Source organism: Polistes fuscatus, unplaced genomic scaffold, assembly GCF_010416935.1.
Source record: "Polistes fuscatus isolate 324 unplaced genomic scaffold, CU_Pfus_HIC Scaffold18, whole genome shotgun sequence".
NCBI classification, from domain to species: domain Eukaryota; kingdom Metazoa; phylum Arthropoda; class Insecta; order Hymenoptera; family Vespidae; genus Polistes; species Polistes fuscatus.
Window position 1 is genome coordinate 919725 of NW_025113086.1, and position 24545 is coordinate 944269.

General features: G+C 29.2%; 3 protein-coding genes across 6 annotated transcripts in view; 1 reads left to right on the plus strand and 2 right to left on the minus strand.

Moving 5' to 3' along the window:
* The first annotated feature begins 102 nt into the window (after positions 1 to 102).
* On the plus strand, positions 103 to 1974 carry LOC122515629 (ZZ-type zinc finger-containing protein 3). Its single transcript, XM_043633038.1, has 5 exons — positions 103 to 840; positions 919 to 1075; positions 1157 to 1398; positions 1482 to 1604; positions 1671 to 1974. The coding sequence occupies exons 1-5, from the start codon at positions 412 to 414 to the stop codon at positions 1920 to 1922; spliced, it is 1203 nt and encodes a 400-aa protein (XP_043488973.1). The 5' UTR covers positions 103 to 411; the 3' UTR covers positions 1923 to 1974.
* LOC122515630 (queuine tRNA-ribosyltransferase accessory subunit 2) lies at positions 1975 to 4143 on the minus strand. The gene is made up of 6 exons (XM_043633039.1): positions 3685 to 4143; positions 3453 to 3602; positions 2709 to 3167; positions 2416 to 2618; positions 2219 to 2344; positions 1975 to 2140 (listed from the first exon to the last, which is right to left on the minus strand). The coding sequence occupies exons 1-6, from the start codon at positions 3799 to 3801 to the stop codon at positions 2023 to 2025; spliced, it is 1173 nt and encodes a 390-aa protein (XP_043488974.1). The 5' UTR covers positions 3802 to 4143; the 3' UTR covers positions 1975 to 2022.
* A 549-nt stretch (positions 4144 to 4692) lies between these two features.
* Positions 4693 to 24545, minus strand: part of LOC122515631 (ankyrin repeat domain-containing protein SOWAHB) — a 252563-nt gene continuing 232710 nt past the window's right edge. For 3 of the 4 annotated variants that reach the window (XM_043633043.1, XM_043633042.1, XM_043633040.1), the window contains 5 exons: positions 10006 to 10078; positions 9829 to 9921; positions 5785 to 5811; positions 5278 to 5438; positions 4693 to 5041 (listed from right to left, as the gene is read on the minus strand). In XM_043633043.1, the coding sequence (XP_043488978.1) occupies positions 4754 to 5041; positions 5278 to 5438; positions 5785 to 5811; positions 9829 to 9921; positions 10006 to 10078 (642 nt within the window). In that variant the 3' untranslated portion in view covers positions 4693 to 4753. Of the gene's footprint in view, positions 5042 to 5277; positions 5439 to 5784; positions 5812 to 8336; positions 8362 to 9828; positions 9922 to 10005; positions 10079 to 24545 lie in introns of all 4 variants that reach the window. The other variant, XR_006303322.1, reaches the window with a different exon arrangement.

Sequence of the window (24545 nt, forward strand, 5' to 3'; positions counted from 1 at the left end):
TAGATTTATAAAACTTTTTTAATAAGTGTTTATATAATAAAATATATAATTATATGAATATATTATTCATATAATATATATATATACATGTAGTATATATACAATAAAATATATTAGAGGTTATATGGATACTTTAATTTGTTCTTTCTTTTTATCGATGCAATTCTACGACGATCTAAATTAGATTTTCATATTGTTAGCTTGTTGTTTTACTGAATGAAAATAAAGTGGATTAGAAGCATATGAGAACGTAATACTAGATAAATTCTGATTGGTTAAAAATGGCGCGTACATCATAATATTATTTCCAGATTGATGTCAGTTGATCATTTCAGTTAATGTATTTAAAGTTAGATTTTGTGTAAATGAAATTTAATATTTTATGTGTTTAGTAATATTATATTGTAAATAATGGAAGAAGAAAAAACAAAGTGTAAAAAGGAAGTAGAAGAGGAAGAAGAAAAAGAAGAAGAAGAAGAAGAAGAAGAAAGAGAATTTTATTTTGAATCTGATCATTTAGCATTAAAGGGTAACAAAAATTATACTTCTCTTCTAAAAACCATTGTGATATTGGAAGCGCAAAGGACGCAGGCTATTGAAGATTTGGATAAACTTTATGATGCACGTTCTAAAGCTATGAAGGATCCGATATCTTTCGTAGCACAATTACAGAGTGGTGATTTACCAGAATTGCCAAGACCGCAAAAGATTGCTGATATTCCTTATATCGATTGGTCACAGTATAATATAAAGATGTCTGATACACGGATGAGACCACAAACAAGACACGGAAATGTGATACCACAAACACAAATTAATACCGACCAAGAAAATAGAAAGGTTATTATTTGTTTAATGAACTTATCTTATTATTTGTTCTTTAAATAATTTTGTGATACAATTTTATTTTACTTTTAGATTTTGGTAAGAGGACGTGCTTTCGATGAAAGTAAACCAGAAACTTTTAATCAATTATGGACTATAGAGGAACAAAGACGTTTAGAAGAATTGTTGATAGAATATCCACCTGAAGAAGTTGAGATGAGACGATGGACTAAAATTGCTAATGCTTTAGGTTTCTCAATAGTTAATTATATACATGTTTCTTTTTATGGTTCATGTTTATGAAGTATTTTAATTTTGTTTCTGTCTATAGGTAATCGTACTCCAAAACAAGTATCTAGCAGAGTACAAAAGTATTTTATCAAATTATTACGAGCTGGTTTGCCAATACCAGGGAGAGGACCGAAACTGAAATTCGATGTTAAAAAAGGTTTAAATCATCGTCATCAAAGACACAACTTCATGTTATTCAAACGTTCAACTTTTTTTCCTCATCAAGACTTGTCATTTATTACCAATGATGACAGTAAAGAACATCCAATTAAAGAAGAGCCTGTTTGTATTCGATTACTAAAAGATATTTTTATCTTATCTTAAGTTTTGATGTCTTTTATTTTAAAATTATATTTTTGTTATAGGAAGATATAGTAAATATTGGTATAAATGATAATCCTGATTTGAGACAGATAGAACTAATAAGACAAGTTAAGGCAGAAAAAGAACAAGAGTCATATCCTGTCAAGAAACACGTTGGATATAAAGTAAATAAACTTTCTTTCATAAAAATATTTATTTAAATTGTATCTAAATTTCAATTTTAATTTTAGTGTACGGTATGCAGAGAGGAACCTATAATAGGTACAAGATGGCATTGTTTACAATGTCAAACTGGGGTTGATTTATGTGGTGATTGCGCTGTTGCTCAAATAGGATCTGAAAATCCTACGCATAATCCATTGCATCAATTAATTCCTATTAAATCACCTCAGTATAGTCAAGGCTACGACTTAGATTATTTTCCACAAAATTTTAATAATACTTCTTACAATTATCTTGATCCTAATTTTTTACCTGAATAACAAGATAGGTAATATAAATTTTTATAGCATAGAAAAAATTAATACTCAACTATTGTGCTTAAAGTATAAAATAATTTATTAAAATAATTTTAAGTACAAGTTAGGAATCTTCTTTCGAAAACTTTAAATTAATTTTTTCTCTAAATTGATTCAATTTATCGTCCTTTATACTTTGTCGTATTCCTTTGAAGAATTCTATGTAGTAATGCGTATTATGTCTAAAAGGATTGAAAATGAACATTTGAGAAATCATATTAAACAAATGAAAACATCATTTTTATGAGCACAATACGTACATCATTAATAATACCATTCCTAATAATTCTTTGGTAATCTGTAAATGATGCAAATATGCTCTAGTATGATTTTTACATGTCAAGCATTCGCAATGTTCACATATCGGAGAGAAATCATCTTTATAACTGTTGGAATAAAAAAATATTTAATAGAAAAATTATATTAGGTTTATATTTTTCTTTGTCGTAAAATTTACCTTTTTTCACTGATTTTCAATACATGACTTGTACTCTTGCAACTATCATGATCACAAAGAAATGTTAAAGCTTCTGAACGTTCAGTAATTATGTAAGGATATGACGAGTCAAAAATATCAATACCTAAATTAATTAATTCTAATGTTACCAATGGATTCCAGCATCCTAAGGATACGCGTAGTTTATCTGCAGGTAATAAATTCTAAAGAAAATAAGAAGTATTATTTAAATTTTAAATAACATTATGGCAAACTAAAAGGATCAAAATTATAATCGTACAACTTTGACTTACAATTGTATGTTCTATCACATTTTTAATTTGTTTCCATTGAATATCTTTAACATCTGGTCCGTTTTGGTGTAAACCATCTATCACAAATCCAGCTATTGGTTTGTCTTTTAAATACTCAACTGATTCTTTCCTAATTTGTAAATCATAGCCACCTTCAACAGCTCCTAATATACTTTTGAATTTCAATTTATTAGAAGCAGCGTGTCTTTTTAAACATTGTTCCGTTAAGGTCTTACTTCTACTCATGGCTTTCAATATGCGTTTCTCTGAATCATGTTTATTTCCATCACAGAGTGCGACATAAAGATCAGGTTCAAATGATTCTACCAAGTCCATATATTTATCGGCAGTAAATACATTTCTTCCTTCTCTAGACCATACAAATATACTATCACCTTGTTGAAATTCTAATGGAGTTGTTTCAGTAGGATCTTGTATCGACAAAAAGTTAATGTAGTCCTAAAATAAAAATTATTTAGAATTTAACTTTTTTGATATGGTTGTCATTCACAAGATGACATATGTCTTAAAGTACTCAGATTTTGAAAATTGTAAATCAATGGAAACTATCAATAGGTGACCATAATCACTGATAAGATATACATAATGCGTACAACATTATTGTACATGACTATAGTTACCATTAGTACACTGCGAACATGAAACTATGGGTGACTACAATCACATCAATAAGTTTAAAGAATAATAATAACAGTTTATGAATTATTCGATACCTTCGCATACCTTCATACTAACAAAATCTGCGAAAGAAACATTCAACTTCTTGATACTTTCTTCCATTTTTAAAGTAGATGGAAGTGAAATAGATAACAAATGCTGTTGTTTTGTAATAGTTTTAAATACATCTTTGGTTAAATGCGGAACGCTGCCTCTCTGAAGATAATACAAATTTATCTAATGTTAATAACAGTTTTCATTTTATTATTTAATTTGTAAATGAAAATGTTTATAATACCTTTGTATACATTAGAAGAAGTGGTGTTTCAAAAATAGCATTAGGTAGCCTTTCAAACTCCTTTAGTGTACCAATACGTGGGGTACAATAAGTTAATGAATCAAGAATGAATTTCATTTTAGTTATAAATTAACTATAATATTATATACAAAAATTGTATTTAAATATTGTATATAAAACTTATTTGTTTAGTCTAATTTAAATTGACTTCTTCTATTAAAAGTATAATTTTGTTTACATAACTATAAATTATCAAGAGGTTATCTTCTCTTCAAGAGGTTCTGTTCTAACGTCATAAAAAAGTACGTAGCTACATTATCATCCAATTGGACGAAACTTATTCTGAAAATTTTAGCCAATGAGAAATGCATTATATTTGGCTTTCGTGATTGGTCAAATGCACTTGTCCGGCTTGAAATTCTCAGATCAGAAAGCTGATTGGTTCTTTATTATTCAAAATTATTACACGAAATTTAAAATTTGTTATTTAAAGTTTTGTATTAAAAAAAATATTATTATTAAATTAAATATTGATAGTTGTGTTATTGATAATAATTTGAATTTTAGTAGAAGTAATTTGGTGTTTGATATTGTTCATTAGGCATTTATTTATTGTTAACAATATAAAATAGTAAACAATATAAACAGGCAACTTGCCTAAACTAAGAAGAATATGAATTAACGATACAAAATGTTATTTAAAACCAATGACGTAAATTAATACATATTTCTAAGAGTTATTTAATAAAATCAAGTTTATCAAGAAATCATATAGTTACGAGTAATATAGTTTAGTATATAAATAATAGGAAATAATTAACATATATAATTAAAAAGAAATGAATAATACTTAATAATAATTATACAATCCTGAGAATAAACAATGAAGTAACATAATAAAAATGTTATTTATAAGAAGAATTGAAGTATAACAATTATTATAAAGTTTAAATACTTAAATTAAAAGGATCGTTGTTATATATTAAAAAATATAATATACTTATATATTAATATAGGAGTACAGTAAATGAATTTTATTCAAAATTGCATTTACTATATATCAAATTTTTTAAAGTTGTGCGGAACCACGCCATGCGGAATCAAAACCGCATGCCGTGTCGGAATCAGAATCATTATTTTGTTGATTCGTAGGAATGGCAGAATTGACGGAAGACGTCGAAGTTGGCCGACGACTGGTGATCTGGTTTTGTCGAATCGTTGCTTTACCTTGAAGTAATGGGGTATTGGGTTGACTTGCAGTTTGTTGTTGACCCCTTGAAAAATCCTGGTTTCTTCTACTTCTTCGTTTTTTAACTGGCGCATATTTTGGCGGTGGCATTACCTTTTGATCTAATTTCTATGAAAAGAAAAATAAAATGAATAAGGATTTAAATATTACATATTTTCAGTATTTCATTTTGTATTTTGGTATTTCGGTATTCCGTTATTTGTATTATTATTTTTTTTTGTATTTTATTATCTTCTTTTTTTTAATATTTGTGTGATAATATTTTGAATATTTTTTATTTGCATTGTTCTTATTAAAATTATTAATTAATTGATACAATTAAATAAATAAAAACTTAGATTTACCTGTACGTTATCCGCTGAACCCCATGACTTATGAATCTTCTCGCTATTGTTGTTGCTGTTGCTGCTACTAGTTGCCACACCCAGAAATTGGCTGAATGCTTCCGTCGTACGTTTCACGCGTACGTTCAACGAGCCAATTCGTAGGAAACCAAGATCTTTCTCTGTGTATTTAATTAATCATTTTATTATCGTGAGCGTATTCGTATAATTAGCTATCATTAAATCAATTAAAATTAATCTGATCAAAAACACTGCATCACACAATAAACAATAGCATATTATCATTATATAAATTTCTATTTTTGTCGGAAAAAATTTCTTCTTTTTGATTAAAGAGTTGTAACATATATAACTTAAAATCAAATTATATAAAACATAATATAGTTTTGTTTTTAGAACAATATATTGATAATGAGATACATCAATAAATAATCTATGCAAAAGAGTAAATAAATCATTAGATAATAATTTGGTTGATTTAAAAAAATTTTATCATGCTCCCCTTACCTGCATGCTTTTTCCTTGCTTTTATTTCTGAAATAAAATATTAAATTATTACAAAATAATGTCGATCTATTCGCCGCTTTTGAAACGCGGCTTCAACTAAGCTTGCCGATGTTATAATAAAAAGCAAGAGAAGAAATAGAGAGAAAGAAAGAAAAAAAAAAAAGAAAAATAGACAAACGTGATTTTAATCAAGCGATCATTCTAGTCAAAAATTATGGAAACATCAATTTTTATGCATGTGCATATTTCAATTGTGTTATATATATTTTAACCAATTAACTATGGGAATTTATTTGAAAAATGTATACTTAAATTGTGTCATTAAAAATGATCCAATAATGAGTTATTTATATTAAAAAACAAAAAAAAAACAAAAACAAAATACTGTACGAAAATATTCTTACTTTTGAATTACTTTGACCAGAATGATCCCTTAAAAGATGATAGTTATTTAAAAAAGAAAAACATTATTATTATTATTAATTATTGTATTCGTTAAGTTATATAATGAGAGGCTCAATCACAGCATTTATTTGCAGATTTTAACGCGACATTCGATTAATAATAGCGCGTTTATAATTATTTTAAATGAAAATTAATGATCGTACAAGTCGTTCGTTTGAAACAAACAAAATTAGCTTTTCATAGTAAGTGTCGATCATAATTCAAGCGTTATGTGAGTTATGCGAATGGGAAGGTTTTATAGGATAAAAGAGGATAAGATATAAAAAGGTAAGATTAATTTCTTAGTTAGTTGACATGTTCTATAAATAATTATTCGTACCATTAAATTAACATTTGATAGTTAATATTGTTATCTTGAAAATTAGTATGATGCAAAAGATAAGGTAGTAAGTAATAGTAGTTGTTCTGATAGTAGTATAAATTTACAGGTCTTTTTTTTTCATCTCATTTAATTGCATACTTCGTTGCACATGCTTTATTTTTAAGTGTAACATCGACAGCGGAAAAACGATAACGATTTTCGTGATTGAAAAAAAAAAAAAGAAAAGAGAAGCGTCCAGGAAAAAAAAAATATATTTTATAAAAATTGTGTACAAAGTTTTTGGAAGAGAATTAGTTTTTTCTTTTTTTTTATTTATTAACAATAAGACAAAAATAATTCTTCCGTTATCGTTTTCAGTTGCTAGTTACAATTAATCCAATAACGTTATATTTCTTGTTTTTCGTGCAAAAGAGGTGATCTACTACTGCCACTTTTGCACATGTCGCATATTAACAGCAAAATAAAGCACTTTTGTCAAAGAATTACAACGCGACGATAAAAATAATTAAACAAATAAATAAATAAATAAATAAATAAATAAATATACAAATTGTTTTTTAAATAAATATAAAAGCAACGAGATGCTTCGCGTTAAACGGCGTAACATTGCACGAGAAAAATATGATTTTATCTTAAGAATTAATTCTAACCAGCATATAACAATGAAAATAAAATATAAAACAATAATAACAATAAAAGAAACAAAAAAAAAGAAAAATTATAGCGTAACATTATTAAGTTCGTTCGTCGAGTCATTATTTAGGATTCGTGTAAAATATCAATTAGAAAAACAAAAAAAAAAGGAAAAATAAACAACAATGAACAAAACGAAAAACGAAAAACCGAGTGTACAAACGATTGGCGTTAGATTTTGCGAATGAAAGCCAAAGATAAACAAGTATCACGAATTAGGGGGGGGGGAAACAAAAAAAAATAAATTAATGAATAAAACGAATCGTGACGAGCATAAAGTTAGAAATTGATCGGTCCACAGTCATGAATTATTTATAATAAAATCATGAAAAATATATGTCACAAGATTACGTTACTTATGATCACATATACACATACACATTCAACCTTCTTATAACACGGTATTAAAATTTCTAGTCTATCTGTAAGAAGATATTTTAATAAACCAACTTTTAAATAACACAATTTAGGTAATTATTTACTTAACAAAATTTGGGCTAACCATTATTTAGTACAAATATTTATATTAACCCTTTGCATTCGAGCGTCGCCGATACGGCGCCCGGCCGATTTAAAGTTTCATTAAATATCACAACAAAACTAATTACAGAGTGTAGTATTTATCAAAGTTTGTTTTCTTTCGACATATAAGTGAATAAACTGATGATATTTGATTATTTCTATACGATTGTTTGTTTATACATGTTTTTACAGTACCTGTAAAATGTCTACTTAATTTGGCCGAAATCGTCTCGAGCTGCTGGTTCGCGTCAGGTCTCGAGTGCAAAGGGTTAAATAACTTATTTTTTGTTTAACACACAGTCTAAATGCAACGGGGAATGAGATTTGATCATGTTAGAAGAAGATTGATCGTTGTATCATGATTTGAATAATGATTTTTTCAATGGATATTATACAGTGGACCTAACAATTTCCAAAATACTCACGTTAGCGTGTAGATATAATACCGTTGGTACAATTGAACAGTCATACTTTACTTTTACGTGCGGTAAAATGAATCTTGCGACAGAAGCGCTTTACTATACTAGCAGAGGTGTGCTTCTGAACTTGCCTGAGCGTAGCAGCAGCAGTAATCCCTACAACAAAAGAATACATCCAGAACCCCGAGGAAATACTCACCGAACCGAGATCCCGCAACCTTTCACTTCGACGATCTCTTTAATATCTTAGTCTAAAGTGCGTTGAACGATATAGAGGATAGTCCTTCCGATTTCGCCGATCAATCTTCGTTTTTCTTAAAATTGTAAAAAACGGGTACATAGGGGAATTCGAATTAGAAAAGAGAAACAACATTTTTTTCTTCCTTTCTATCTTTCTTTCTTTCTATCTTACTTTCTTACTTTCTCTCTCTTTTCCTATTTATCTTTTTTATTCTTTTCTTTTTTTTCTCTATATTTTAGCTATTCTTTTTCAAAAATTGTAGGACGTTTGATAGAAGTCGGAGATGTAGATGGGTTTACACAAGCTAGGAAAATATATTTATATATATTTTTATATAAAAATAAAATCAAACTCATACCCACGACGTGCAAAATGTTTCTTTGTTTAAAAAATCTATGATTACAATAAAATTGACAATAATTTCAAAAAAAAAAAAATAAAAATAAAAATAATTAAGTAATTAAATTAATTTTCTTAAATTTCATTATAAAATTGATAAAAAGTATCGTTCGTAAGGATGCACAACGATCGATCGATTAATTTCTAAGGATTTAAATAACAACAATAGGGAAAAAAAGAAAAAAAAAAAAAGAAACAGTCGATTTTCAATCGATCGTTTTCCGCGAAAAGGTCAAAAGATCAAGCTTGCAAGCAGGGTCATGCTAAAATTTGATTAAAGCTGGTGCCTTCTGACAGCAATAACGTGCAATAATAAATATAAACGCATTCACAAATACAATTAAGCAGTGCTAAATTTGCTACAATAGGCACCGCTAATTATTATCTAATTAAATCGTTTATTTTTTCTTGTATTTTTATATTTTTCTCACGGAATTAAAAAAAAAAATATATATACTAATTTAAAAGGGACTAATTAAAATTATTATTAAACGTGCATGTATATTAAAATTTTTGTTTACGGTGCATGTGACAACAATCTAGAAAACCAAATTCTTTTATTATACTTCACGTGCGATTTTCATGATACGTATCTTTTTTTTTTGGTTTAGTTACTGCTAGAATAAACAAATTTATATAATTTTATTACTACTATTATTATTATTATTAAGTCATCCATGTCACTGTAAAATTATTTCATATGATAATAAGGATATTAGGATTATTGGGATGATTGGGAATATTTTTTTTAATCGGAATTTCCTGTGATCGATCGAACACAATTTTTTGTATATTTAATTCGTATTGTTTTTTTTTTAAACGATTAATCGATGTTAAAAATAATTAAAAAAAAATGAGAACGAATCATTTTTAGAGATATATTCGAGTCGTTTTAAAAAGGTAGCGGTGAAACTTAGATTTGGTCGGTAAAATTTGTATTCGAAAGCGTTTCAACGAACACAAAAAAAACAATCTTTACTTACTGCGGAAGGTGTCCTGGCTAACTGCGGCCTCTTGAGAAACTAAATACTGTCTTGCTTTCTTACCACTGTAATCACGTATCTCTTGATTCGCACCTGAAGGATAAACGTTGTGAAATGTTTCTTATAATTTTGAAATCATTAGAATGTTGTACAATCTCAACTGGATATATAACTTACCGTATACTTGTACTAGTAAGTTGAAAACGTTTTCATGATCGAATTGCATAGCAATGTGCAATGGCGTATAACCCTGAAAAAGAAAAAGACAATTTTATTTTTATTTTTATTATTTTGTAGAATTAATATCATGTTTTACGATAGAAACGTGGCAAAATTTATTTATTTACTTTTCATTTTTTTGTTTTTTTCTTTATTTTATTTTATTAACTAACGGAATGATTCGTGTAATATATTAGATACTTAGGAAAACAATTTTGCTTTTGATAAAGCACTTAAGGGAGGAAATACGTGTAAAACGATGTTTTTATTATGATTTTCATGAATTTTTTTAACGTATTAAAAATTTATGTTATTTATTAATATTATAAGGTCACCTTACACATATATTTGAGAACATATTCCGAAATTTTTAAAGATTTATCTCGAAAACTAGCGGAGATATCAGCTTTCACGCATTTTAGGTTTCTATCCGACTGAGCAGTTTGTGTACATCTTGGAAGCCACAATTTTTATCAGAAATCAATTACAAAGACAAATTACTTTTTTTATATGTGTATCTTCTATTTGAACCTCATTTCCCTAGAAAAAATGAAAATTTGTATTTTTTAGAGTGGTGTGAACATAAAGCATGATTTTTTACTATTTTTTCATATATTGTTCATTATAAAAAAAAATACTTTAAACAAAGATATCGCTTATGATTCAGGTTCAAATAGAGCGTAATAATATAAAGAAACTATATTCCAAATTTCAAAATGATTGGTTAAAAACTTTGTAAGCTAGAGTGTACACAAATCCGAAAAAAGTCGTTTTGAGAAAAACGCGTTTGAAAAAAGCTCGACCGTTTCGTATTACATGCCACGCGTTCCGACACTTGAACGACGGGCGCTCACTTAATCGTTTATAACTTTTGAACGACTTGGATTTTTGACTTGAAATCTTATGACTATATTTTTAAATAATTTTACAAGCGACTTATAAAAAAAAAAAATTAAATTTTTTGAAGTCTCTACACGTATTTCCCCCCTTAAGGGGTTATACGCAGTTGCGAGGCTCGAAAAAGACGTATTTTCATGAATTTTTTCTAGAAACAGTTTTTATTTCTCAAACAAAAGTGATGTTAATTCAAATAGAGCCAACTTTTGAGAATACAATAGCGCGTCGATTATGTAAAAATATTAATCTGCACCGCTCCTGTAGATGATTTCCTGAACGTCCTCTAAAAAAAGACGTTTGGCGGTGATCATCATTTTGGCGGTTTGGATTATTGAAATTAAAAAATATGGTGGATTCTTTTAAAGGATAGATTAATGCAGGTATTAAAACCAAGGAATAATAAAAATTTTGATTTTTGACAAAATGGCGTCTATTTGAAAAAAAGTTGTTGTTTTTGACTAAAATTTTCGCTATAAATTGTTACAAAAAAATAGTAATAAATTTTTTAAAAATTATTCCTTATACTTAATACCTGAGGAATATATCTAAGAAGATTGTGTAAAAATTCGAAACCGATTGGTTAAGCCATTTCTGAAAAATCGAGATCACCGACTTTGAAAATATCGTTTTAAGAAAAACGCGTTTAAAGTTTCAAAGATACGTTTACACATAGTTAAAAATTTTTGTTTGCAGCTTACATGAAGTGAAGAATATTTGTCGGATCGATTTGAAATTTTCAGAGAATATACTTAAATATATGTACATTCCGAAAATGAAAAAAAAAATCGATTTTTTTAAAATTCTAACTGCGTATAACCCCTTAAGTTAATCACGTTTATTGTTACCAAATTATAAATGAAGAAGGTACGAATTCCGAAGATACACATTCCCTAAATTTCTTAGTCTCATATATCCATTTATTACTCCGATAACGAGACTTTTTATACTAAAAAATAAAATAAGTATTTCATATTCTCGTATCACTCTTCTTTTCTATATTAAAAAAATATAATATTAAAAGTTCCAATAAAAAGATTACATGTCACACGAAATCTGTCACACAATTTTCGAATCGTATTTCCAGAGAGTATAACATTAAAAGAAGAGGGGGGGGGTTGAGTATATAAGGAACAATTGGTTCTAGGAGTGTACTGTGAGCACACGTCTATGTCCAACAATATGATCCATGAGTTTAAATCTCATCGAAAGACGAAATATGCAGTAACACGTGACATACGAGTTTCTATCGTTCTGAAACTTCGAAAAAAAAAAGAGGAAAAAACGAAAGAACAGAATAGAAAAAGGAGAGTGGGGGAGGAGGGGGATGATTGAGGGGAAAGAAGAAGAAGAAGAAGAAGAAGGGAAGTTATGATTTAGTTGCTCGTAAAGGCAGTCCCGTTGTAAGAAAAATATTAAAATTGAAAATCTTGAATGTACGCAGAGTGATATACGCGTGCGTGATATTGGTGGCCGGCAGCTGTCCTGTTCCCGAAGAGTGTCGCGAGAAGTACGGGGGGAGAGGGTTGGGGGAGGATGTGGAGGTGGTGTAGGAACCGAAGAAGGTGAAGGAAGATCTAGTTGGTGAAGAGAAAAGAGAGAGAAAGAGATAGAAGTGTTGAATGTCTCAGGGTGTGGCACGATATTGTCTCGAAGCTTTCGGTGACTCTGCTGCTAGGACAATGCTACTTTAAAATATTGTCTAAAGTATAAAAAGAAGGGAAAAAAAAGGGCACACTGAAAGTTGTCCTCATATACTGGGTGAGACTATAAGAACAGTCGTGAGAAATAATATTTTAATAAATTATATTATTAATTGTTCTCAGATGTTGAGGTTATGTTGAATTTGTTTTTCGTAATATCACTTTGTTGTTGATAAATATACATATTACAAAAAGATTAAATAAATAAACAAATTTTCTAATACAATTAAATGAATTATATTACGTATTAAGTGATGGGTATAGAATTGATTTTTTTGTCAGTTATCAAGATGACGTTAAATTTTTGTATCGAAGCTAATTCCATCTTTCTGTTTAATACCATCGTTTGCTGATAGTAATATAATTAAAAAACAAATTACCAAAATAACAAAATAAAATAAAATACATGTTGTTATTAATATAATTTTTGTTTAGAATTTAAAAATTTGAGTATTTTTCTCAAGATCAATGGATCAGTTTTCAAAATACGTTGCTGTCTGTGTAAAGATAAATAACAAAAAAATAAAATAAAATAAAAATAAACAAATTATTATAATTATTATTGAAAACAAAAAGAAACAGAAATGTTAAAGTATAAAATAACGAATAAAAAATATTGTCGATACGAACGATAAGAAATGATTTTAGATAATAGTTCTTATCGACTCACCCAGTACATAGGTACAAGTATATATGTGTATATAAGTAAAGATACATGTTTGTACGTATTTGTATATGTAGGTATGTGTAGGAAAAGGGGTGACTAGAGGGTGTCGAGCCACTTGTCGCGAGGACACACGTGTCGCATGCTATTCGGAGTCAAAAAAGGGTGACGCGAAAGATCCACCCTCTTTCTCTTTTCATCCTACCATTTTCTATTCTGTACAGTATGGACTTGTGTATATGCACGATTTCTGACTCTCAGCTACACCTATATGAGGCGCGGGGATTTTAAAGTGAAATAAATTAGAACCGATGTTCGTCCAACCAGTTCTGGTCTCTCTCGTTTTTGGTTTCACCCCAGTTAGAAGGGTTCGGACAAAAAGGGTGCGGCGGTACATTTCTGACTTTGATTACAATGAAACGTTGCCTGATGTTATAGGCAAGCACGTTTGTCATCCTCCCTTATTTTTATTTTCTTTATTTATTTTTTTTCTTTCCTCTTTTTGAATTTTATTTTATTGCGTATAATTCTTTAGAATCTTTTCATAAAAATAATTTTGGGAATTGTGAAATTTATATTATGCTGATCGTTTCATATTGAGAACAAAATATTATTTTTTTCTTTTTTTCACAATAAATTTTACAATTAGATCCAATAAGGATTTATTAGACAAATTTGATTAACAATGTTGAAAGTTTATACCATGTAGTTGTACTTCTTATTATGAATCATCCGTATAGTGTCACAACATAATAAATTGTTGAGGTATCAAATATTTAGGGTCTTTTTTGTACAGTTGTCTGGGTAAATCTTCTGTGTACAACTTTTTAATAAGGTCATTAAGATGGTTGCCTAATTTTGAATTACAGTTTACACACTGGTGTTATATTTCTTTTATTACGGATTTTATTTAAAGATGTTTACGTATTTCATCATTATGGTACATACCTTGGTATATTCAACATAATTTTAAGTATGATAGATTGCATCGTTTTCTAGGTTAGTTATGTAATTTAGCTGCTATATCCAATAATTCAGTTCTGTATGTTCAGATAGGTTTTATGTATTCAAAGTTAATCCAAAAATTGAACAAATGAATTTTATGATTTATCTTACAACAAATATATAATTGAGTGGTTAAAAAATAAAAGGATACAAATACACTTTTAACATTTTTGAGCAAAATTACTTCAAAGTTTGTTGATTATTTTAAATAGTAAGAAAGTTTTCAATACAATTTAATTATATAAATATTAAAGTAAATATATTAGGATTGTGTGTGTGTGTGTGCACGTTTTAATGATGTTTAAAATGTTTCTCTATGCTTATTTTTTACTTTGCTTCTGAAAAGCATCTTTTAAAAACAAATTAATGAATGATAGATGAAGAAAAAAGAAAAAGTAAAACGTTAAAATTATTTAATAAATTCAAGATCAACATTTCGTAAAACCTATTATATCAATCATTAATAGTCATCATAAATCCTCGTAATATTAAAAAAAGAATATATTTACCATCGATAGATGTACAAAAAAATAACTGAATAAGATGTAAAAGTAAAAGTCCTAAAATATCTTTAGATACCCCATAGATAGTAATCTCGTAAAATATATTATACATAAAATAATATTAATCAATAAATTCAATTTTAATCATTGTAATCTTTAGAAACAAGTAAATATTGATAGATACAAATAAATAAAACCTCGATTAAGCTGAAGAAATTAAAAAAAAAAAGTAAAAATACTTAATACAGATCGTAGGTTCAAAAAATATAGATAAATGTATTAAATTAATCATAAAGAAGATCAACATCATCATTCACGAGTTCCTCAGGCAAGGTTTCGTAAATTATTTAAAAGATAAAGATCGTACGTTCTCTCTCTCTCTCTCTCTTTTGCTTTTTTAATGTTGAATTATTAATTCTTAGACAGTACCGGATGCACACGGTACCTATCCTGGTACCGGTATGCGTTCTGTTCGATTCGATCGGCGAGTACGATCGAATCCACATAACACGTTATATTATCCCAGTAAAACGGAGAACTTGCTTGGCCCAACGGGAGCAGCTGTTTCCTGATGAACGAAGGAAAAGTAAGTAATTCCCTCACCTGCCTCTCCAAATGATTACTAATTGCGAGATATCGTCCTCTCGATACTCGCTGTCCTCCAAAAAACAAACTGAGAGAGGATGGAGTAACATTTTCAAACTTGATGAAAGTTAATCGTGCATATACAGGGTGTCTTATAACTGCTGGTACAATAAGGAAACTGATACTTCATGTAAAACTTCATCGAAAATGTAGAATATTATTTGTTCGTATGTGTGCTTTTGTTTTTGAGATCAATTATTTTTGACAATTTTGTCGAATACACCGTCAACTTTTTGTTTTCGGTTTGATGGATTTTATAATCTTATTTTCAGATATTTTGGATAATATTTTCAAATATCTAATGATGACTATACACGTTGGATGTTGGGTAAATGCTGTTATTATAAGTTTTATGATAAAAGTTAAGCAAAACGAGAAAGGATTACATTCTTATCCTACAATATATATATAATTAACAATTTATTATTGAAAAGATTATTGTTATTAGAAATTTAAAAATTGTCAAAAATGCAGTGTTGAATTTTTACAAATTATATTTACAAAAATACATATAACACCCTTTCTGTATTTTTTATCGAATATTGCGTTTCCCTTATCGTTTCTTTTTTTTCCTTCTATTCTCCCTTCCACCCGTGATTTACATATTTCATGTAAATCCTACCACCAAAAAAAAGTCAGGTGCTAAGTTAAACGTCGTTATCCGTTGCTTCCACCGATCGTTTATGTCACGTCTCTATCTTATAAGCATTGGACATATGTTCCTCAGCTTGTACGAGACCATCGTGTCTCGATTTTTGTCTTGGAATTTATATACTTGACGAGAAAATATCTTATATTCAAGTAAATACTTAACTTTTATTATATATTTTGTATGTTCGAGCATATAAATCTGAGAAAGTTTGATATTTATGTGATATCGAATGTGTTTATGTGAACAGAATTGTTACATGTATATGTTAACACATTATTGACCAGTAATTTTACTCAAAATGAATCTCATCTCACCGACTATTATTTCGCAATTGGATGTAAAAGTGAAACGATATATTTTTCTTTTTTTTTTTATATTATTAAAAGGTTTCTACGAAATAAAACACGATGATTGTTGGAATTTAAGAAGCTTTTTACAAACGATTCTTATGGATGTAACACGTTGTCGTAATTCATAAAGGGAATCTCCCTTTTTGCATTGCACCAAAAAATCCTAGTACACGTTTATTAATTACTAGATATCCCTAGATAGAACGCGCCATCTGCATTACATTGACGTATTGATTAGCGCCATATTTAACATAAATCACGTTATTCATTTATCAATCAAAAATAAACCAACTTTGTGCAATTGAAAAAGAAATACAAATCTCCGTGCAACACATCGGTCTTATTTATTTATTTTATATTAGGTGTACAAATAAGTTTCCGCCGTTTTTTTATTAAAAATTAAGTATTTATTCTAGAAGAATGGTAATTTTAAGGTTATTTAAAATACTGTCCATCACTTGCAATGACTTTTTCCCATCTCTCAGGCAACATTCGGATCCTACGTCGGAAGAACTCCTTGTCTTTTGAGGCTATCCACGAATCAACCCAATTTTTGGTATCTTCATATGATTTGAACCGCTGCTCCGACAGAGCATGTGCCATGGACCGAAATAGGTGATAATCGGACGGTGCAATGTCTGGTGAATACGGCGGGTGGGGTAACACTTCCTAATCAAGTGTTTCCAAATACTTTTTCACGGGAGCCGCTACATGTGGACGAGCATTGTCATGCAGGAGAATAATTTTTTCGTGTCTAGAATAGTATTGAGGGCGTTTTTCCTTCAGAGCTCGACTCAATCTCATTAATTGTGTTCGATAGAGGGCTCCGGTGATTGTTTCGCTCGGATTAAGCAACTCATAATACACTACACCCAGCTGATCCCACCAAATACACAGCACGAGTTTTTTTCCGTGAATATTCGGTTTTGCTGTTGATGTTGACGCATGGCTTGGTAATCCCCATGATTTTCTTCTTTTTGGATTATCATAATGTATCCATTTCTCGTCACCAGTGATGATACGATGTAAAAAACCTTTTTTTATGTCTAGTAAGCAGTATTTCACTTAAGCATAATCGGCGTTCAATATCTCTCGGCTTTAATTCGTACGGAACCCAATTTCCTTGTTTATTAATCATTCTTAATGATTTTAAACGATGTGAGACTGCTTTCTGAGTGACTTCTAATGTTACAGCAAGTTCTTTTTGTGTTTGAGATGAATCTTCCTCCAATATTTCCTCCAATTCTGCATCCTCGTAAATTTTTGGTCTTCCACTGCGATCTTTGTCTTCTACGTCGAAATCACCGTTTTTAAACTTTTGAAACCACTCACGACACGTTCTCTCACTCAAAGCAGTCTCACCATATGCTTCTACGAGCAATCGATGCGCCTCAGCAGCAGATTTCTTTATATTAAAGAAGTAAACTAATATTTCCCGCAAATGACGCTTATTTGGCTCAAATTTGGACATATTCAACTAAAAAAAATTATATTTTACCAATATGAAATCAATAATATTAATAAGTTATGTTGTTCTTAAATGTCCAAACTAATTTTTAAGCAGGATATCATCTGCGAAAGTTAACGGAAACTCCGCGCCGCGCTATCTACATTAAAACGGCGGAAACTTATTTGTACACCTAATAAAATGCATTTTTGTTTTTTTAAAACGATTTTTTAATCGAAAAATTCGATATTACTTATTGGCCAATCTGATATATTGAAAGTTAAAGAGAAAAATAGAAAGAAAAAGCATATCAATGAAGAAAGAAAATAAACGATCGTCCTCTATCTCGTAGACGTTCACCGTTTCAATCAGTTTAGACTCGTTAACGCGTAGCGGAGCGTAGAATGGTGCATAAGGTTCTTGCGGATCGTACGCTTGTCGCGGAAATGCGATTTCGCACGCTCGAGGTGATATCCATAATGGTGTGCCATTAATTCCTCATTGTCTCTGCCATGGCTTACCTACCTTTCTCTTCTCTTTCTATTCTATTCTGTTCTTATTAACCCTCTTTTCCCCTTCACCATTTCTATCTACATCTCTAATTCTCTCTCTCTCTCTCTCTCTCTCATTATCTATTTCTTTCTATTTCTTTATACTTCTCTCACTCTCTTTAATTTCTTCCTCTTCTCTCTATCTATCTATCGAAACATATATACAGGATGTCTCAACATTTATCAGATTTATTTTAATAAGTGGATATAAGAAAGAAATGTTATTAGAAGTTTGCTTGGAAGACGTTTTATTACAAAGTTATAAATAAATGATATTGAAATGGGTAACAGTAAATTTCCTGCAAGAATAATACTATATCTTTTTTTTTTTATTATTAATTCCGTTTCTAATTACGCGAACTTAGAAGTATCATGATGTTCGTTAAATCCTGGGGGATTATTAAGAAGAATTTTAAACTTTGTTGTTAATAAAATTTTTATTCAATGCATTCGACGTGACAGATATCACGAAACACGGTCAAAGATTTGCTTATCATTATTCAGTTTTTTAAAAATTATTTCAAATAGATTGTTTGAAATCTGATGAATTTTTTAATTATTATACGAATACAGTACAAAATGATAATTTTCGGTATAATAATTGAGTGGTTAGGTTTAGTGTTTTGCTTATTGATTCATTAAATCTATTGTTACCTATTTCAATTTAATTTGTTTATAATTTTGCAATAAAGTTTTTTTTAAACGAACTTCAAATAACATTTTGTTCTTATTTTTATATTGTAGAATATAGGAATATTATTTATACAAAATAATATATTAGTACAGTAATAAAAACTTTTTTGGAATGTAAAATTTTCATAGAAATGATTGAATCATAAAATTGGCAGCACTCGAATATTTTTTTTAATCATCTATAATTAAAAAATTAAGATTTATTTGATATATGTTCATATGACATTTTCTTTTACTTGATTAATTGTATAGATATATCCTTCTAAAGTATTGAATTGTATTTACAAAACACCATGTATATTTCTCTGTTTATCTGTTTAGTTTTCCTTAGTTTCTATTCCCCTAATTCATTCTGTTTTTCTTTTTGCATAAGATCGCGTACTCAAGCAAACCTCGAATAAAATATGCATGCTTTGGAAGAGCGAAAGTGCAATCGTTAAGAAGCGGAGAACGTCGAAACGATAAAAGGAATCCATTGCTTTTCTCTGTGCCTTGTTATACGCATTTCCGATCCTTTCTATCTATCGAGATTGTGGCGACCCTCCTCTTTAGTTTATACGCTTCGATGCACCCACAAACCTTGAGAGGATTGCTTAGTTTATAGCTTATGCCATTTCTAAACACAATTGTGAGTTTTCTTTTATCGTGATATGATATTATCGTTTAATTATAATTGATAATACTATAATGATGAATATAGTAGTATAGTATACACTATATTATACATTAAACTATACAATACATACTATAGAATATAGTGATAAATATGATTATAGTGATGAACACATTTCCAGTCTGAATATCTCTGTTCTTTTTCGACTATAAAAAATATTTAAACACTTAGAGTCCTCCGTTTAATTTATCAATCTATCAAAACAATCGGAAATATTATGGCGTGTCAAAAGTATCCTTTGCATCACTTTTCGCATTTCAAATGAAATAATCAGTTCTCGAAACTACTGAAATGATTTGTGCAGAATTTGGAAAGGATATTCTAACCTATAAAACGTGCGGAAAGTGGTACTAACAGCAAGAAATATCTAAACGCCTAAAATAATTGGATAATATTAAGAAGCTAGGATGTTCCTCATGAGTTTAATAAAATGTAAAAAAGAATGAACAGAGTGAAGATTACTGCAGCTTTGCTTTTACGTTATAGAAGAAAAAATATCCTGTTCAAAACCTTTACCGAAATTGAAAAGTGGGTTTTTTATGATAACCTTAAACGATAAAAATCATGGGTTGATATCGGATATATATGAATTTAGATATACATCTCGTTGTTGTATACAGCAGATATTGACTTAAGTAACTAAACTGGAATAAGGAAGAAAATAAAATAAATTACTACTATTACTGCCATCTACATTAAACTAGCGCAATAATAACCGCCATATTTAATAGAAATAAATTATAATATCAATTTTTTCTAAACTCACATAATTACCGGCACATTTGTAAGTGGTAAGATACCAATTTAATAAAAGTATATCAACGATCTTGATTATTTAAAAAGCATAATACAACAAATTCTATTGTTAAAAGAAAATAGTGTTAGATTATGTTAAAAATAAATCATGTAAAAAGAAAAGAGAAAATTTCTTTTCTAATTTGTGTTAAATTAAAATCGTTTAAAAACATTTCGTATAAAAACAAGAATTAGGTGTAATATTAATAACTAAATTCTGTATAAATCAAATTATATATATAAAAAAATATATAATATATAAAAAAATTTCGTATAAAAACAAGAATTGAGTTTAATATTAATAACTAAATTCTGTATAAATCAAATTATTATAATCTCTTAGAAAGAAAAAAAAAAAAATAATATATTTTCTTTTAACGTGTTAATCGTATGATCGAAATCGAGGAAGATAGTTCGTAGTATTATTCCGGTTAGATGAAACATTCCGTATATTTAGCATATTTGTGAGTGACAGGGTATCCGTGTATTCGTGTATACGAGGCAGTAAGTAGTTAATCCAGCCCCGAACGAACTCATCCTTGGTTCGCCACAGTTCCTTTTTCTCTTCCGACGGCTTTGGTAACAGACGGTAGACCATACCACAGCGTAATCTGTCAGCAGAACGTCGCGCCGTGGCCACCTCCAACGGCAGTCACACTTTTCTACGGCTTATCCCCGGGCACAGGGCTCTCTTCTTTAATCCCTCGACAAAAAAGAGGGTTGAAGAAAAAAAAAAGAAGAGAAAAGGAAAAAGAAAACAAGCGAAGAAGAATGGTGGAATCCAATCTCTCGATCCGACAACATAAATCGACCGGTGTAATTTTCAAATTCTGTTCTTCGTCTTTTTGCTAACTTCACGTTTAAGAGGATCAGAATTATAATATCTTCAAATCAAGAGCAAGATATTGTAGACAAATATATTCTTAAAATGAGAGATTTAGTTTGTATTAATATATTGTCGATTAGGTAGTTTATTGGTAACTGTACATATATTAGTAATTGATTATTATGTTTTGAGGTTAGTTTTTGTTTTATGCTTATTTATAATCAATTCTCGTGTTTATTATATTTTATATTTAGTAAAAATAGAAACTATGGACGAAGATGAGTCGATGAGATTATCGAACGATGTTGATTTAATCTTTCACGTTAATTTAATATTCTGATAACCGTTGAAGTTATATATACTGAGCCCGATCAATGACAAGAATCAAGGAGTCATCGATAATGACAGTTGTGTTCCACCGATGAAAATTCTTTTATGATGATACAACGATCGAGATAATGAGGACTTGTCTACATCGACACTTCGTGATCGACGATTATTGGACGATAAAGGCTAACGCGTTTCGCCATGTTGCTTTTAATAACGATAATAATAATTCTCGGAAAATTATATCGCTAATTTATATAGACAGATGCTTATAGTTTAATTTTATTTTCTGGTTACATTGAAATATAAAAAGTTGTCGAATCAGGTTTCTGTTAAAAAAAAAAAAAAAAAAAAAAGGAATTATAGATCGTCTCATTTAACTCGAACATTTGAAATATGTTTTAGATAATAGCAAAAGTCGAAGACAAAAATTGATGTAATTTCTGAAACTAATATAAAATTTAAGGGAATATTTTTTACAGTACATTCATTTTTAAATTTAATTGTACTGTATAGAAAGAACGTTTATAACCTAACCTAGAAATCATTAAATTTCCCATTTAACTAGAAGCAACTTGTCTTATTTCATAATCGAAAAAAAATAAACGAAACGAAATCGATCCATTTCTAAAACGTCTCATAACAAGTAATGAAAAATAAATCACTTATTCGTAATTATAAAATGTGGTTGTAAAATTTAACGGTAAAAGAACAATAGGACAAGCAATATATAAATAAAAGATTTTAGATAATAGCAAAAAGTGAAGACAAAAATTGATGTAATTTCTAAAGCTAATATAAAATTTAAGGGAATATTTTTTACAGTGTGTGTGTACATTCATTTTTAAATTTAATTGTACTGTATAGAAAGAACTTTTATAACCTAACCTAAAAATCATTAAATTTCCTATTTAACTAAAAGCAACTTGTCTTATTTCGTAATCGAGAAAAAATAAACGAAACGAAATCGATCCATTTCTAAAACATCTCATAACAAGTAATGAAAAATAAATCACTTATTCGTAATTATAAAATGTGGTTGTAAAATTTAACGGTAAAAGAACAATGGGACAACCAAAATATAAATAAAAGACCAGAAAAATATTCTTTCACTCATCTTTGAAACACATTACGTAGCGATGTACTCGAAGGTAGGTACGATAATGTATCAACAAATTGGTCATGCTATTTTGCAAGTACCATTAGCATTATTTTACATCGTGAAAGGAGAGAGTAAAGAAAAATAAGGAAAAAAAGAAAAAAAGAAATTAAATGTGAGTGAAAGAGATAGATAGATAAATGTATATACATATGTACATAGAAAGAGAAATAAAGAATAAGGGGAGTTAATGCAGCCTTAGTAAAAAAAAGTAAAAAAGATTTCTCCTTCCATCGGATAATTGGGCACTGAGAATGCAGCCTCCCCCTCTTTCTCTCTGTTCGATCGAAAAGTCGAGGTAAAACTCTTGATACATGCACACACACACATGCGCGCGCGCGCGCGCCCACGCCCGTTCTTTTGAATATACATATATGTGTGTGTATATGTATACGTAACGAGATAATTAATGTACGCCGGTGGAATTAGCCGATTTACATGAGAGGCGAGCGTGCGCCTTGACCGAGAGCCCAAAGACGTTAAATGGAGGACGAAGAAGAAGAAGAAGAAGAAGAAGAAGAAGAAGAGGAAAAGGAATAAGAAAAAAAAAACGAGAAGGAGGAAGAAGAAGAAGAAGAAAAGAGGACAGGAGGAGGAGGAGGTGCGCTGTGCGGGTGTCGGCATGGTCGTTTAACTTACGCGTGCAAAACAAATGGCTTTGCCATTCGTCGAGAGATCGTTCTGCATTCGATTGGACGAGTGCGACCTCCGTGCTCTTTCTTCACCATCTAGATAAGTTAATAAGATAATCTTTGATCTAAGGAATATCTTTTTAGAAAAATAAATGGTTGTGGTAATGTAAGAATATTTATTGGAATAAGTATTGGTATTGTTATTGGGGTTTATGAATTTTTATAAAATGGAAATAGATTTTATTTTTTATGTGTACCAATATAATTGAGTTGTTGGGTAATTGTATAGCGTTACAGGAATGTTCTTTAGGTAATTTAAGTTTTTTAAATTATACCCCAATGATATCTAATTGATATAATTTTTATAGTAATTGAATCTTTATTGCATTTTACCAATACAGTTGGTTAGTATTGTTACGGGGAATACTGTATTCGTATAAAAGACAGAAAGAGATATGGTTTTTACTGTACTTAATCATCAAAGACTAATCGATTTTAAGCAATTCATCTTTGTATTATCTTATTTTTGTTCATTGTTCTTTATTAATAAAAGTGGTCTCTGTAGGAAGTATATCCACCTATCTACAGTCTGAATAATTTATAAACGTATAGATTGTGCTATCATTTCTTTCTTGATATAAAATAATTTGTGTTTTTTCTACAAAAAAATAACAACCCAGCATTGCTGTAACTTCTTTCCAATAAAGCTAACAACTTGTGCCATATAATATTACTGTCATAATTTATTACAGATACGCAATTGTTTGTTGTGCAAAAAAAATAAGCCAGTATTGCTGCAATTCTTTTCTAATAAAGCTAGTAACCTGTGATATAAAATCATATTAGTGTAATTTATTACAGATACACAATTTTTTCTTGGTATAAAACAATTTGTGTTTCTTCTACAAAATATAATCTAGCATTGTTGCAACTTCTTTTTAATAAAGCTAATAGCCTGTTCCCTATAATCCTACTATTA